At 39.8% G+C, this 18,353-nt stretch overlaps 1 protein-coding gene across 1 annotated transcript in view; it reads right to left on the reverse strand.

The window, feature by feature from the left end:
• TENM1 (teneurin transmembrane protein 1) overlaps positions 1–18,353 on the reverse strand; it is a 540,368-nt gene that overhangs the window by 135,061 nt on the left and 386,954 nt on the right. Inside the window, exon 13 of the mRNA XM_027838584.1 lies at positions 14,164–14,380. Within this exon, the coding sequence (XP_027694385.1) occupies positions 14,164–14,380 (217 nt within the window). The remainder of the gene's footprint in view (positions 1–14,163; positions 14,381–18,353) is intronic.

Here is an 18,353-nt window from a genome sequence, read left to right on the forward strand (position 1 = left end):
CCAAACCTCCACTCTCCCTAACTTCTCTAGTACTGTTGAGGGTACCACCATCCTCCCAGTCACCAAGTCTCAAAACCTATGTGTGATCCTTGACTCCTCATTCTCTCTCAACCTCCATATCCAATCTATTGCCAATGCTTGTCAATGTTTACATTTGTAAAATCTCTCACATATGCCTCCTTTTCTTCCCCGACACCCACCACCACCCTCATCACTTTACACCTAGACTCCCACTTCACACCCACTCCAATCCATTCTCCACTCAGCTGCCAAAGTCATCTTCCTAAAACACAGATTGGACCGTGTCACCCTGCCCCCTTTGAAATAAACTCAAGTGGCTCCCCATCACCTCCAGGATTAAATATAAAATCCTCTGTTTGGTGTTCAAAACCCATGGTAATCTAGACTCCCCTCCTACCTTTCCAGTCTTCTCACACCTTACCCACCTCCCTTATTCCCCACTGAACACATACTCTGTGATGCAGTGACAATGGCCTCCTTGCTGTTGCTTGAACAACATTCTATCTCCAGATGCTAAACTTTTTGTCTGGCTGTCCTCCATGCCTGGAAATTCTCTTCCTCCTCATCTCTACCCCCTGGCTTCCATTAAGTTGCAATTCTTTCCCTATCCTATCCCCCTTAATGTTAGTGTCTTTGCTCTATTGATTATGTCCAATTTATCCTCTCTATAACAACTTATTTGTACATGGTTGGTTGCATGCTGTCTCCTCCACTCGAGTCCTTGAGATCAGAAAATGCCTTTTGTCTGTCTTTTTATCCCCAGTGATTAGATTAGCACAGTGCCTGACACATAGTAGGTGCTTAATAAATGTATATTGACCAGCTGTCTGAAGGCAGCATAGAGAAGGACTGTGGCCACTACTGGGTCTGTTGGTTTAGTGTAGGAATGGAGAATTTATAATTTTAGAAATAGAAAGGACCTAAGTGGCCATCTAGTCCAACCCCCTCATTTTAGAGGAGGAAACTGAGGCCCAAAGTTACACAGGGAGTGTCTGAGGTAGGATTTGAATCGGGGTTAGAATTTTTTAGCTCTGTCTTCAGCTGAACAGAGACATGACATCCAATACATTGGTTAGTCCAGTTGAACATCAATGCCTCACAAGTGGATGGATCTATTAATTTAATCCTATTTTGGAATCTGTGATAATTTACCCATGAGATGGGCTGATGCACTAAGCAAATTAATCTCTTTAGAGACTTAACCTCTATCCACTGATTTTTCTGCTCCCCATAAATAGGCTCAAGTCTCCCTCCTTCCCTGATTTTTTCTCTCTTCAGCCCTATTCCATCCTTGAGAAACTTTCACTTGACCCTTCCATCCTCTCATGCTATTAGCCTATATGTCTCCTCTCATCCACATTTTACTTTACTTTTACATCCACTTTTACTTTCTCACCTCTCACTCATTTTTCTACTCTCTGCAATCTGGCTACAGAATCCACCTCTCAACTGAAACTGCCCTTCCCTGGGTTACCAATGTATGCAATCCAATAGACTTATCAATCTTCTTCCTTCTTGACCTCTCTGAAGTCTTTGACACTTATTGTTGATTGTCCCTTCCTCCTGGACATTCTCGGCTTCCTAAATTTCTGAAATATTGCCTTCTCCTGGTTATTCTCATACCTTTCTGGCCTCTCCTTCCTGGTCTCTGCAATGGCTCATCATCTTTGTCCAATCTCCTAATGTGGGTGTACCTCAGGGCTTTATCCTGGGCCCTCTTCTCAGCCTGCACTTCCTGTGATCTCATCAACTCCCAATTATTATCATTAACTTCCCTATTTTTGTCTAGGGCACCATAAGCATTCCAATGACCCAGACCTTACCTAATCCCCCTAGTTGTGACTGTTCTCCCTACTGTATCCCTAAAATGAAAAATTATTTTGCATATGTTGTATACTTATTTATGTACATGTTGAGTCGTCCCTCCTCCAGGAGAAAGTAAGCTCCCTGAAGGGAAGGCCTCAGTCTCCCTTTTTGATTTTGCATCCCCAGTGCTTAACACAGTGCCTTGAACATAGTCGGCATTTAATAAATCCATGATACTTGAACTGAGTTAATGATATAAATAAGACTGAAAGGCATATTTAGCTTTTGTAAGAAAGTCATCTGCTCCAAAGAACTCAAAACCTTGAGAATTCTCTAGCAGACAATTAAATTATTGATTCTTTAAGGCGACCTCACCAGACAGCTTTATTTGACGGCACATATTCTTCCACGGGTCACCATTACTTTGTGATTAGTTATAGGAATTTATGATAATTTGAAAGGCCACTCAATCCAAGAAGACCACTGTGGTTTCTTTCAGCTCCTGTACAAGTGGCCTAATGTCCATCTTCAGAGCTAATGAGAGTGTGTGCATCTAAGGTTGGAGTCCTGCTTATTTCTCCCTCTGGAGGTTCTCTGGAAGCACTGGCATTTACTGAGGGAGTGGACTTTTCTTTCATTGTATTTATATCCCCAGGGCCTGGAAAGGCTTAATGGCAGCTCATCTGCTCCTCTGTCACTGAATGTCAGGATCCCAACTGTCGCCATCTAACACAATCACTTACACAGGAGATCAGATGGCAGGAAATGGGCATGTCAAGGCAGTTCAATATATAGATGAATGGTATGAACCTATTACCAAGTGTAATATCCATTAACCTCATGAGAGAAACAATCAATCTCATCTAATTTGAATTATCTTGAAAGAATCAAAGATGCAGAGAAAGTTATAAGTGATGTCAAATCAACCTATGTAGATATAAATATTAGTTTTTCAAATGAATGGTGATTGGCTTCCTCAAGTTAGTCTGCTTGGCACAAACACTATGACATAATAATGCAGAAAAATCCAAAAATTGTGTCCAAGGAGGAAAGGGGGAAGGGAATAAACATTTATAAAGCACTTACTATGGCCAGGCACTAATGCTAAGTGCTTTACAAACATTTTCCCATTTGATCCTTGCAACAACTCTGGAAAGTAGGTGCTGTTATTTCCCCCATTTTATAATTGAGGAAACTGAGGCAGATAGAGGTTAAGTGACTTTCCCAGGGTCACACAGACAGTAAGTGAGGCTGGATTTGAACTAGGGTCTTCCTGACTCAAGGTCCATCACTCTAAGCACTGTGCCACCTAGTGGCCTAGCTGGAAATATTCTCTCAATTTGAAACTAGCTAAGATGTACACTTATCCCGAAGAAGCACTAAGCCTTTCCTTTTTTTTTTTTTTTTTTTTTTTTGTGAAGTTAGTCTAAGTCAGTTTAGTGGCTGCTCATTCTATTTCACCAGTGAACAACTGGTCCTGCTTTAGGCTGGTGCTTGCAAACCCTTGAGTCAGTATCACTTCTTCCCCATGAGATCAGATCAACAACTAATTCATATCAATCATGTCCCTCCAACATAGCAGAGACTACAAACTAGTCACCCAGACCACCTTCTAGCAGTCAAGTTTGTAGCAGAATCAGTGTTTGTGACTGTGACCAACACAGCTCCATTGTGTTTAATCTTCCCCTCCAGTCTTAATCTAGTACCAGACACTCCTTTGGCCTCTCCCTGGGTTGGAATGGATGCTACCTCCCTACTTCTCTAAGTGCACCAAAGCATGATTTATTAAAGAAGTTATACAAAGTAATTAGTGCTATTATCAGGCATCATGAATAATTAGGACTGAGATTCAGAGTTATATCTTAAAGAGAGGTCTAATAAAGGAGGGCTGGGGTAGACAGAGTGCTTGCCAAGAGCCCCATTCGCTTTTCTACTTTTGCCTAGCACTATCACTGGTACGTCTATTTGTTTTCTGGGCCTCTCGTGTAGTACATTTTTGTAGTTTTTGTAGACAGCTTTGGTTTTCTCAATTGCCCCAAAAGGAGCAGAATCAACAGTGACAAGTGATAAAAGGAGGCGAACAGTCTTCCTACTACCTCCCTCAGTGTACTGTGATGGCAAAGAGGACTGGATTTGGAGTCATCTGACTCTGGAACTCATTCCTAGTTCTACTACTGCACTAAGTGCATCACCTTCAGCAAGTCATTTCCACCACCTGTAACTCTGTTTCCTCATTGTAAAATGAAGAGGTTGAGCTGGACGATTCTTTTAAAAAAAAGTTTAGCTGGAAGCGGGAATGGGGGATACTAAATAGTAGTTTTAGGCTAGGTCAAAGATGGGCAGGGCATGCCCACAGTGGAATGCCTAGAAAACAAAAATACACAGCCATGACTGTACTGTCATTATGGAGATGCTCCCACCTCTCTGAGTTTTGTTCCTGGCTCTTTGAAGGATTTAAAAACCCTTACCCTTTAAACATGCTGGCTCTACATTTGGGAACTGACTTCTCTTGGGCTTCAAAGTCACTTGTATGGCCCAGGTGACCAAAAAAAGTTCTTCATTGGCAACTGTGAAAAAATGTCAGACCATAAGGCTTAGTGGACACCTGCCCTATACTGCTTTGCTTTGGCCTCTGAGTTGTTAGCCACTGCTAACATGGCAGAACTATCCTATATAGCTGGTTGCTTTTGGTAGTATTTTGTTCTTTAAAAGCATTATTCCATTAGTGATGGTGAGTGAAATGTCTGGCTTTGCAAATTACTGCTGTCATTTAGTTTAATGTACTCTAGTTTTACATATTTATAAAAACCTTTTCCATTATTGATAGTGATTAAATGCTTAGGCACAAAAGATCAATAATGCTTCCATTCACCTATTTACATTATTAGAAATAATAAGCTGTACAGGGCGTGTTACAATATGTAATTTACTCTGCAGATACTTTTGAAATAGATGCAAAAAAGAAACCTGAAATGAATCTGATTCAGTGTGGAACAAAGGAATGAAAGCTGGGTTTAGAGTCAGGAGGGTTCAAATGCCAGCTCTGCTCTCGACTACCTGTGAGACCTGGGGCAGGGACCTAACATTCAAAGGGAAGGCCTCAGTGCCCTTCCCTGAAAAATGAGGAGACATTGAAGTTTCCTTCTAGCTCTAAATTTGGGATCTTATGGTGCTTAAAAAGGGAAGGAAAGCAGTAAGTGGTAAGTTTGTGAAAGATTCCATTCTGGGCAAATGATCAATGGACTTTGAAGTCCATGGTAACACGGAACCCCACTCAGACAACTGTTAATACGAGAAAGGTCTGGACAGTCTGACATGCAGCAAAAGGACACTGAAAGAAACTCAATATTCTGGGTGATGGATATGAATAGATAGAGTAAGTACGAGGAGAACACATGCAACCCACTGGTACCTTGAATAGTGTATACGTGGGGTGGTATCTTTGGCATTCATGGTCAAGTGTGATGCTGCCTAGCTGTGACAGCTAATACCACAACCATGGTGACAGTGCTTTGAGAATTGAAAAGAATATACAATTCTATACAATTAAAGCCAATTATTCTTTAAAAGTTGTCATAAAAACAACTTCAAATAATTGCACCAAAATACATTAAATTGATAAAGATTTTGAAAAAATCACTTCTAAAGTGCTTATATTTTCAAAGATATCATTATCCTATTATGGATTTTGGCCTCATATGTATTAGATATGATTACAGTAAGCCATGTTTTCCAGAGAAAAGGTTATACCAAGAGAAGTCAATAAGCATTTATTACCTACTTACTATATGTCTGGCACCATACTCAACACTGGGGATACAAAGCAAGGCAAAAGAAAGTCCTTGCTCTCAAGGAGCTCAGTCTAATAGGGGTTACAAGTAAACAACTATGCACAAATTATATATGTATGTGTGTGTGTATGTGTGTGTGTGTGTGTATGTGTGTGTGTACACATATTAGATATCTCTGTATCTTTATATAGTAAGTTGACTATAATCTTAGAGGGAAGTCACTAAGATTAAGGAGGACTGGAAAAGGCTTCTTGTGGAAGGTACGACTTTAGTTGAGACGTTAATGAAGCATGGAAAATCAGGAGGCAGTGATGAGGAAGGAGGGCCTTCTAGTCATGGTGGAAAGACAGGGGAAATGCCTGGAATTGAGAGATGGAGTGTCTTGTGCAAGGAACAGCAAGGAAAGCAGTATTACTGGATACCAAGTATAGGGTGGTAGAGAGGAGGGAGTAAGGTGTAAGAAGACTAGGAAGGTAAGAGGAGGCCAGGTTATAAAGAGCTTGAAAAGCCAAGGAGAAGGTTTTCTTTTCTTTTCTTTTCTTTTTTTTTTTAGGCAATTGGGGTTAAGTGACTTGCCCAGGGTCACACAGTTAGTAAGTGTCAAGTATTTGGTCTGAGGCTGGATTTGAACTCAGGTCGTCCTGACTTCAGGGCCGGTGCTCTATCCATTGTGCCACCTAGCTGCCTCAAGTAGAAGTAGAAGGTTTTATATTTGATTCTGGATGTGTAAGGGAATCTCTGAAGTTTACTGAGTAGGGGATAAGTTGACATGGACAGACCTGGGTTTTAAGAAGATCACTTTGACAAGCTAAATGGAGAGTGAATTGAAGTGAGGAAAGACTTGAGGCAGGTAGACCTACCAGCAGGCTGTTGTAATAGGCCAGGCATACCGTGATGAGGGCCCTCATCAGGATGGTGGTAGTGTCAGACAAAGGAAGGGGACATATATGAGAGATGTTTCCAAAGTAGAACTGACAAGACTTGGCAAGTGATGTGATATGGGGGATGAGGCTGAGAGAGAGCAAGGAGTCAAGGATAACATCTAGGTTGGGAGCCTGGGTGACTGGGTGGTACTCTTAACATTGAAAGGGAAGTTAAGACAAGGGGAGGTTCACAATAATGAGCTCTGGATATGTTGAGTTTAATACGTTTACAGAACATTCCGGTTGAGACATCTAATAGGCAGTTGGAGATGTGAGACTGGATGTCAAGAGAGTTTAGAGTTGGCCAAATAGATTTTAGAATAATCTGTATAAAGATGAAAATTGATTCCATGGGAACTGGTGAGATCACCAAGTAAGAGCATAGAGCAGGGGTCAGCAAACTTTTTCTGTAAAGGGTCAAACAGTAAATATAGGCTTGGCAGGCCAAGAGGCAAAATCAAGGATAGTATTTAGGTATTTATTTTTATTGACAAGATTTGAAATATAATAATAATAATTGAGTATAATTCTTTGTAAGACAGGCCTACTAGCGAGAAGAATGGAATTCATTTTGGGGGGGAATAACATTCCACTTATTTGGGGTTCAGAGTTTGCTCCCTATCATCAAAATTGATTGAAAATGTTCATCTGGGGGGTGGAACCAAGATGGTGGAGTAAAAGCAGTGACTTGCTTGAACTCTCCCCCAAACCCCTCCAAATACCTGTAAAAATGACTCTAAACAAATTCTAGAGCACCAGAATCCACAAAAAGACAGAATGAAACAAATTTCCAGTCTAAGACACCCTGGATGGTTGATGGGAAAGGTCTGTTGTCATAGATCAGAGCACAGGCCAGGAGAGGAGTAAACACCTCTCCTTTGATCATACCATCTTGGAAGAACTAAAAATTTACAGGTTCTCAGAAGTATCTCTGAAAACAGCTGCACAAAACCCCTGAAGCTTGGGACAGCACACCCTCCACACTGGAAGCAGAGCCCTACCTTAACAAAGAGTTTAAAAGTCAGGTAATTGGCTGGGAATAGGAGCAAACAACAGAAAAAAACTCAGGCTACCAAATCTTACTTTGGTGACAAAGAGGATCAAAACATACAACCAGAAGAAGACAACAAAGTCAAAGCTCCTACACATCCAAAGCCTCCAAGAAAAATATGAATTGGTCTCAGGTCATGGAAGAGCTCAAAAAGGATTTTGAAAAGCAAGGAAGAGAAGTAGAGGAAAAATTGGGAAGAGAAATGAAAGTGATACAAGGAAATCATGAAAAATAAGTCAACAGCTTGCTAAAGGAGACCCCAAAATACTGAAGAAAATAACACCTTAAAAAGAGACTAACCCAAATGGAAAAAGAGGTCCCAAAAGCCAATGAGGAGAAGAAGGCATTAAAAAAAACAAAATTGGTCACATGGAAAAGGAAGTCCAAAAGCTCAATGAGGAAAAGAATTCCTTAAAAATTAGAATGGAACAAATGGAAGCTAATGATTCTACGAGAAATCAAGAAATTATAAAACAAAACCAAAGAATGAAAAAAAAAATAGAAGACGTGAAATATGTCATTGGAAAAAAACAACTGACCTGGAAAATAGATCCAGGAGAGAGAATTTAAAAATTATTGGACTACTTGAAAGCCATGATCAAAAAAAGAGCCTAGACATCATCTTTCAAGAAATTATCAAGGAAAAGTGCCCTGATATTCTAGAAACAGAGGGTAAAATAGTAATTGAAAGAATCTACCAATCACCTCCTGAAAGAAATCCCAAAAGGAAAACTCCAAGGAATATTATAGTCAAATTCCAGAGTTCCCAGGTCAAGGAGAAAATAGTACAAGCAGCCAGAAAGAAACAATTCAAGTATTGTGGAAACACAATCAGGATAAAAGAATTTAGCAGCTTCTACATTAAGAGACCGGAGGGCTTAGAATATGATATTCTGGAGGGCAAAGGAACTAGGATTACAACCAAGAATCACCTACCCAGCAGAACCGAGTATAATCCTTAGGGGGAAAAATTGGACATTCAATGAAATAGAGGACTTTCAAGCATTCTTGATGAAAAGACCAGAGCTGTATAGAAAATTTAACTTTCAAATACAAGACTCAAAAGAAGCAAGAAAAGGTAAACAGGAAAGAGAAATCATAAGGGACTTATTAAAGTTGAACTGTTTACATTCCTATATAGAAAGATGATATTTGTAACTCATTAGACCCTTCTCAGTATTAGGGTAGTTGGAGGGAATATATATATATATAAATATATATATAGATAGAGGACAGAGGGTGAGCTGAATATGAAGGGATGATATCTAAAAATAAAATTAAGGGATGAGAGAGAGAATTGTACTGGGAGACGTAGAAAGGGGGAGGTAGAATAGGGTAAATTATCTCACATAAAAGAAGCAAGAAAAAGCTTTTACATTGGAGGGGAAGGGGGAGAGGTGAGAGGGAATGAGTGAATGTTACTCTCATCAGACTTGGCTTAAAGAGGGAATAACATACATACTCAATTGGGTGTGGAAATCTATCTTACCCTACGGGAAATTAGTGGGGCGGGGGAGGGATAAGAGAGAAGGGAATGATAGAAGGGAGGGCAAATTAGGGGAGGGGTAATCAGAAACAAACACTTTTGAGGAGGAACAGGGTCAAAGGAGAGAATAGAATAAATGAGGGGTGGGATAGGATGGAGGGAAATATAGTTAGTCTTTCACAACATGACTATCACGGAAGTGTTTTGCATGACTACACATGTATAACCTATATTGAATTGCTTGCCTTCTCAATGAGAGTGGGTGGGGAGGGAGGAAGGGAGAGAATTTGGAACTAAAAGTTTTAAAAACCAATGTTAAAATCGTTTTTACGTGCAACTGGGAAATAAATATACAGACAATGAGGTATAGAAATCTCTCCTGCCCTACAGGAAAATAGAAGGGGAAGGGGATAAGAGAAGGTGGGGGGGTGATAGAAGGGGAAGGGGATAAGAAAAGGTGGGGCGAGTGATAGAAGGGAGGGCAGATTGGGGGAAGGGTTATTCAGAATGCATGCTGTCTTGGGGTGGGGGAGGGGAGAGATGGGGAGACAATTTGAAACTCAAAATACTGTGGAAGTAAATGTTGAAAACTAAAATTAATTAATAAAAAAATAAAAGTTTTCAACATGATAAAAATGGTCATGTGTTAATGCTGATCTCTTATCAAATTTTACATATTTTATCTATGAAACTGCCTTTTCACACAAACACTGCAAAATATTGATATCAATCATGATTTTAATTGAGCATTTTCACTCACAGAATTACATAAGATTCTTCTCTTGATATTTGTGTTTTAGCTTCTCATTACATTGTAGATTGATAACTTCCAATTGAAAGTGAGGTGGAAGCTCTTCAAATGCATAGTTAAATAGATTTTACATCAAGTCTGAAAAAAAGCTGCTGGAATTGTAGTTTGAGCTCAGAAAATATATCCATTGCAAATCTGTGTGGGAATGGAGATCTCATTTCTTGTTTTAACTTTTGATAGCACAGGAAGTGTATAAAGCAGCCTGTGATCCAAACAATGTCAGTCATCATCAAACTGACTTTATCCCAGTAGAAATTTTGCATATAAGTAGTTTTGTCTTATAATTTTAACCTAAATTCATTAAGAAATATTAACAAGTCTACATCAAAAGCTAATTTCTAAAGCCATTTAATATTTGATAATAGTGGGTAAGAGAGGTTCTCATTCAGAAATATTTCCCATCTCAGCCCTGAGCTCAAAAAATTATAACAAAATTTTATTTCCTCTTCTTTTCCTGTTTTGACACTATGAGTATGCACTGGTAATAAAAAAATAAAATATCATGGTAGAGCAAAACACATGGCACTCAAAACACTCAAAAAGTTATAACTGTGTCACTGGGATTTGTAGGGCTGTGAGTGGCAATGAAGCAATGAGAGTGCCACATACAGTTTCTGTCACAACTATTCAACTCTGCTATTGAAATAGCCATAGATAAATCATAAATGAACATGGCTGTGTTCCAATAAAACTTTGTTTAAAAATCATTCTTAGCTCAAGGGCTTTACAAAAAACAGGTGGCAGGCCAGACAGGAGCTGCAGGCTGTGGTTGCTGACCCCAGGTAGAGAGGCAGAAGAGAAGAGGATCTAAGACAGAGCCTTGGAGGACACCCAAATCTAGTAGACATGACCTAGATGAAGATCCAGGTCTGTCTCCAGCGTATACACTGTGTAAGACATAGTGTGTCAACAGTTCTGATTTTTCAAGTCCAGTTGCTTTTTTCCAAGTGGAATACTATCCTTAGTTTCTATAGGGGAAAAACATAGGCATTTAAAAATATCAAAATACTTATAATGCCTGAGATCACTAGGTGAAATAAGTACCCTTCAACACTAACTGATAACTTGGCATACTTAAATGTATTAGAGAAGCCCAGTCAAACCAGACAGAAGAGGCTCAAGGCACCAGGCTTGGCCTGCTCACTCTGACAACTGCTAAGCTGGTGGCACAAGCAAGAAGCTACTCCGGGGGTGTCTAGGTCTTTCTTTACTTTTCATAGTTTACTGCTGCAAATATCATGCTCTAGGTCATCCTGTGTGCTCTTTCTTCTCTCTAAGGGAGGGTTCAAATGGAGAGAATAGTTTCTACATAAAGACACAAGACAGCAATAAAACAAATTAAAAAAAAAACGTCTGGGAAGGAGGTTAGATGATTTAAAATCATATACACCCATCTCTTCCCTTTTCTGAAATTAAACTCAGAGAAAACAGAAGTTAATTAATGTTACTTTTCAAAAAAATGCATGCTGTGTATGTATACATCAGCCAATGTTAAATCTTAATATTAGCCAGAAAAGGTGGGTTGAGGTTAAGTGTTGGAAAAACAGACAAATTTGCAACAGTTATGAAATCCTGTCCCTTAAAGACCAGCAATTATTAACATTTTAAGCATGTGGGTGACATTTCTTTAAATTCAGTAATGAGCAAACTCTCTTGGTTTGTTTTTCTTAAGAAGATTACTCAGAACTCTTTGCCTAAGTGTGGTACAAAGATAGCAAACTATAACCCTCTATAGGTCTATGAAGTTCTTCTAACTAGGGCATATTGGAAAATACCTGGAGCATTGCCATAATGAATATCCAATGCCTACAGAAATTGCAGAAGTGTCTCAATGAAAGAGAAATTAACTATGGGGAGTATAGCAATATTATGTGAGCTTTGAAAAAGGGGGAAGACAGTGTTGCTTAATTATCCATCAGCCGAACATGTTTTTTGTAGTGACTGTGGAAGAATAACATGAATACAATTTAAAAAACTGTATCATGGAGCTTACTTTTCTCTTCTGTGGAACTACATTTTTGAAATGAAAAGGGGAGTCAATGAGAAAATAGATTTGAAACACACATTTTCACATATCTTTTTCTTTTTTTGAGGGAGGGAAGGTTGGAGGAATATGTCTAATGTATAAAGCAAGGTCTAGTTGACTCATTCTTAGATGACTATGGGCATCCATATTGCATGGAAGACCCAATACACCAGGAAATGAGGGACACAACGGGGGTTCTCTAGTCTGCTCTTTTTTGAATGCATGTTGCATTTCCTTGACATTAATTATATTAACTAGTCTAATGAACAAAATATTTTCATGAGATTGTAATGGCAGCCCTGCCTTGTTTAATTAGAAAAAATATGCCATGGCTAACGCTTGAACAGAAAAAGTCACTGAGAAAATGCATGCGATTTCCCTTTTTTATGCTTCAAGGTAGTTTAGTAATGGCTGCTTTTTTTCTTTACCAAATGGGCTGTACCTTGGTACATATCATCAATAAAAATAAATGAGGGGCAGCTAGGTGGCACAGTGGATAGAGCTCTGGCCTTGGAGTCAGGAGGACCCGAGTTCAAATCGAACCTCTGACATACTAGCTGTGTGATCCTGGGCAAGTCACTTAACCCCAATTGCCTCACCAAAAAAAGAAAAAAAAAAAGAAGTCTTTTGGGGCAGCTAGGTGGCGCAGTGGATAGAGCACCAACCCTGAAGTCAGGAGGACCTGAGTTCAAATCCGGCCTCAGACCAAACACTTGACACTGACTAGCTGTGTGACCCTGGGCAAGTCACTTGACCCCAATTGCCTTACAAAAAAAAGAAAAATAAGTGAAACCATCTGCATGTTATAAAAACGTTTTTATTTGGAACAGAGAGTTCAAATCACCGGCTCCATAATTTACTATCTATGTGATCCTGTGAAAGGCACCTCCTCTCCCTGGACCTAAGTGCATGGGAACAATGAAGGGGCTGAACCAGAGGGCCTCAGAAATCCCTCCAGCTAGGATATCTAGGTATCTAGGATACCTTGATGAGGAAGCCAAACTCACCAATGATACAGGGAACCATTTCTCATTAAGGAAAAAGGTATGGCTTAAAAAATTAAGTTTTAGAACTCAAGTTTAAACAAAAAAAAGTAGAATATGATACTTTAATATAATTCATAGAATTTAGATTTGAAAAGGACCTGCTCTTCCTTGCGATTATTTGCTAACATATGGCTTTTATTAATTTTATGTTTTGGGGGGAGGATTATATCTGCAAATATATGTGGGAAAATATACATCGATACTATTGCATGTGGTAGGTAAGTTCGTGCCTACTTCTCTCTTGTATATAGATGTTATCAATGTTCAGAAACAAGTTTTCAACTTTTGCATTTTCTGCTGTGCTTTGCCTATTCACAAAAGATGTTAGTATACAGCAACAAAATAGACATGGATTATGATTAGAAGAGGAAAGAATACTGGACTGGAATGACTAGAATACGGGACCGGATTCAAAGTCCACTTATGCTGCCTGTCATCTCTGTGACCTTGGGCAAGTCACTGAATCTTTCTGGGCCTCGTGTAAAATGAGGGTGTCACTAGATGACCTCTATGATCCCTTCCAATGCTAAATCTGTGATTCTGTAAAAACCATGACTTTGAGAACATTTCTTCTCCCCTGCTAACTCAGATTTATCCAATCGATGTTCTCCCTAGCTGCCAGAATAATATTCTTAAGACACAAATGTGACCATGCCACTTCCCTCCTCAAGAGTCTTCAGTAACTCCCTATTACCTTCAGGATAAAAAGCAGACTCCTCAGCCTGGCATTTAAAACCTTCCATAATCTGACTCCCATCTACTTTTCCAGACTTCCCTTACTCCACTTAATGTTCTAGCCTAACTAGCCTACTAGTTGTTCACTAAAATCAGTATCTCCCTTTTAGTCATTGTGCCTTTGCAAAGGCTATCCTACATGCTTGTATACTCCTTTGTCACCTCCATCTATTCGAATTCCCAGCTTGCTTCCATGCTTAGCTCAAGCGCTAATTCCTATGGGAAACCTTCTCCCAGTTGTTAATGCTCACTCCCTTCTCACATTATAGTGAGTTTATTTATCTACTTAAAAATGCAAGGTTTTGGACAGCAGGACCTAGCTTTCCTTTTGTTTTGGCACTCCCATATTTAACTCAGCATCTGGCACAGAGTAGGTGCTAAAGAGATGTTTGAGTTGAATTAAATTTCATCATAACTCTGTAAGGAAACTTGACACCCCCTCCCCTTCATTGACCTTAAACACATACCTGCTGTCAAATGAGACTTCTCCAGGAATGACATGAGTGCTGTCTTTGCCAATGAGGAATTTGATTCGGTCATAGAAGAGTCGTGGAGGATGCTGGGAGAGCAGGGGCTGGCTCTGCTGAATGAGGTCCAGGGGGTCTGGAGAGCCCTGGCAGAGAGGGGTGATGTAGCAGTTGCTTTGTTGGCAGCAGTCAGGGTCCACACAGTCTGTCAAACCATCTGAAAAGTAATAGGTTGGTTTTAAGTGGAGGAAAGGGAAGTCACTTTAGAAGAACTTGATTTTCTGTTTCTGAGGAACTTTAGGAATGCAATTCAAAATGACCACCATGTTTTGACTTGGAAATATGACACATTTGCCTGTTTCTCAGAACTTCTTGTATCACCTTAAAGAGACTACTTGTGAGGAATTCCAACTACCTCATGCAGAGGTTTCTACATCATCTGAATCCCTTCAGCACAAACGGACTGTACCAGACCATGCACCAGAAGCAACGCAGAATGGTGGTCATTGTTCTTGATTGGGAAGCAAAAGATATGGATTCAAATCTCAGTGTCACTAATTCCTGAGGCTGTCTGACCCTGGGGAAGGTATTTCCTCTCACTGGAAAAATGAGGCAGACTATCTTCTCAGGGCTTTTCAAGTTCCTAATCTTTATGTAGACTGATGTTTTGTTGGTTAATCCATTCATCGATTCATTGTAACAAATGCTTATCATATGCATAGTCCCCAAGCTGGGCCCTCCAGTGAAACAAAGAGTAAAAAACAAAACCAAAAACAATGGCCAGAGACCTTGAAGAGTTTGCCATTCAGTTTTTTAATGATACACGTCTTGTGGTTTTTGATTATGTTGTATTTACTTCAAAGGATCATAGATGGAGTTGAATAGTGCCAAATTCAACATGTCCCAAAACGATTATCTTTTCCCTCAGGACTACTACTCCTTCCCACTTCCCAGTGACACCAGGCCTCAGCCAAGTTAGAAACCTCGGCATTTTTATTTGACAATTCCCTTTCCTTCACCTTTCCCATTCCAATAATTTACCAAGTTCTACCAAGGTCTAAGGGACCTTGGAGGTAAGCTAGTATTACCCCTTCATTTCATAGATGAACTGAGGCCCATGGAGGTTAGGTGACTTGCCCAAGGTCACACAGCTAGAAGTAGCAGAGGCTGGTTTCAAACTCAGGTCCTCTAACTCCAAATCCAGCATGCTTTCTTATTGTACTGTGTTGTTTTCCTATGCAAATTAAATAGAAATCTAGAAACTAGATGAAGTTGACATAAATTTCATTGACAGAAATTGGGGATCTTCTCCAGAAAGTTATGTTCTAAATACATGACAAAATAGTTATTTTTCTCTCAAAAAGATTCTGTATTCTGTGTTAAGGTGAGTGAGGATCTATCTTCTTTTTTCCTCCTCTTTCCTGACTCCTAAAGGGAGATAATGTAATGAAATCTGGATAGGAAGCCAAATTCCAGCTCTTCTATTTACTAGCTGTATGACCCTGAGCAAGTCTCCTCCCCTCTCTGGGTCACAGATGTCTCGACTGTAAAGTGTAGGTATTAAATAAGATGACCTCTGAGGTCCCTTCCACCAAAGGATCCACAATCCTCTCTCTAATGGAAAGCAAATCCCTCTATCTGCTTCTATTTCCTCCAGGCCCTTACTCATCCCTGCTGGTTCATCAATCTCCAATTTATCTCTTTCCACTGCACTGCCCACCCCCCCCAAAAAAAAGTCCCCAGTGCTGAACAAGCCTTCCTCCTCAACCTTTTTATCTGGCTTCTCTCCTACTTATCACCACTAAACTTCTCGAAAAAGTAGGGTACACGCAATGTCTCAAATTTCCCATTACCCTTTATATTTGCTGTTCCTTTATCCCTTGAAATCTGACTTCTACCCTCACCAGTTTACTGAAACAGTTCTCTCAAACGTGCATAGAAACCTTTTTCAGCATCACAAAATATAATGGTCTTTTCTTAGTTCTCATCCATAATCTTTCTCTAGCATTTCACATCGGTGACCACCCCCTTTCTTCTCTATAGCTTCTTTTCTTTGGCTTTTTGAAATACCCAAATCTCATTTTCTTCTTCCCTAACATTATGCCTTCTCTGGGACTACTCCCCCCGCCCAACCTCTTAAGGTTAGTGTTCCCCAAAGTTCTGTCCTCAGCTCTTTTCTTACCATAGTCCTCTTTGCCTTAAGAATCAATCTCATTCACTCCTTGGCTCGCATAGGAAGTCTCCTAAACATGAATACTGGGATCTGTACTTTCTCCTCATTTCCCTCAAGCTCTAGACTGACATCTCCAGGTACCCAGTGGAACCTTCAGCTGGATGTTCCAGTCACCCATCAAGTCAAATTCAACATGTCTCAAAATGATTATCTTTTCCCTCAAGACTGCTCCTCCTTCCAAGTTCCCTGCTAGCTGTCAGTGACACCAGGCCTCACCCAAGTTAGAAATCTTGGCATTTTTATTCGACAATTCCCTTTTCTTCAACTTTCCCACTTCAATAATCTACCAAGTTCTGTTGATTCCACCATTGCAAAGTCTTCCGCAACTGTCTCCTTTCTGTTCCCATCGTCACTACCCCAGTATAGATGCTAATGATCACTTTCTAATGTCTACCAAACAAAGTACACAATTCTCACTTGGCATTCAAAATTCCTGAATAATTGACAAAACTACTTGCCAGTCAGTGAGGGACAGGGTGTGGGCAGTGATTACTGCTCTGCCTGCCTGTAGCCCACGAAAAATCACGGAGGACTTGAGGGAGATGGTACATCCCATCTCTTTTATTCTCTTTCAATTTAGTTTCTGTGAGGATTTACATCCATCGTCCTCTGCCCAGTAAACCAGAAATAAGAAAGATGAGCCATTCTGAAGGTTCTTAAGGAAAGAAATTAGTAACCCTAATTTGGGTGCTTCACTAGGGTGGGTACAGGGCTACATAGTCTAATTATCATTGCTTCCTGCCCCTCACCTCCCAAAGGATATGGACCAGTGGCATTGCTATGGGTTTCATGCATCTCTGTCTACCGTTTCCTGCTGCTTAGCTATAGGGAGAGACATCACAGCTGGGGGCTCTGAGAGCAAGGATCACCAGGAGAGGAGGTGTTTCTAACAGCAGCCCTAAGGCCCCCAGGAAATACTTTTCCCCACATGGAGTCCTTTAAAATTCCCTATACCACAGATACAGCTTTGATTTAAAATGCAGTTTGCTTCTTCACTGTTGTTTGTATTTTTGCTCTGACCTCTCTCTCCCTTCTCCCCCCGTACATATAGCTCCCCCCAGATAACTAACTTTTAAATGTAAATTAGTTACAATAAAAAGTTTGTTTCTTTCATTCCTCCATCCCAATCGACAAATATTAACAGATTTTCTATAGGTTTCAGACTTATCCACCACATTTCCAAAGCTTGATGACCCATCTCGTTAACTTACTATCTCTTTGCTTTTCTAATGGAACATGTGGCTGCAAGGAAAAGCAAGCAAGATGCTGGGGCTTTGAAAAGACCACTCTGATGTCTGGAGCAAAGCACACAACAATGAAAAATTGGTTTTTTAAAAGGTCAGTCACTTTGATCATACATTCCATTCATAATAAGAAAATTGAGAATAAGAAAATCGGGTTCACATGTTTCAACCTGCCAAGCACTCAACTGGTTTTTGAAGAAAGAAAAGAACATTAAAATAAATAAAAAAAATCAAAGTGAGTTAAGACAAAGGACCCCAAAATGAATCACATTTAAAATGAAGACACCAATTCTTTTCATGTTACATGCCATTGTAAATTCCAAGTTAATATTTCTTATTTAATAATTGCCTATTATATGGGGTTGGCCCTCTATTTGCTGAGAAGACAGCAAGGCTTCTGTCAAATTTTTAAAGGCTACAGGCAGGAAAAGTAATAATGACATGCAACCCCTAAATTGTAATTCGTACATGAGCCCAGTATGTGGCAAAGATCTACTTAGCAATTATCACATTGGATAACATCCAATGCAGCCTGTCTAGACTGTTACAGAGAGGTGCAAATGAAATTCACATTGGGTGTGGGTGGTTTTTTGTTATTAACAGTTCGTTTGTTGTCTTGAATTAGAAACTGTGGCACTCTAGTGACAGTCTGGCTCTGTGGAGCAGGCATGGACATATCAAATGTTAGTATACTCTACTTTTGTTGCCTATTC

This window comes from Vombatus ursinus, unplaced genomic scaffold, assembly GCF_900497805.2.
Source record: "Vombatus ursinus unplaced genomic scaffold, bare-nosed wombat genome assembly UNPS02004596.1, whole genome shotgun sequence".
NCBI lineage: Eukaryota > Metazoa > Chordata > Mammalia > Diprotodontia > Vombatidae > Vombatus > Vombatus ursinus.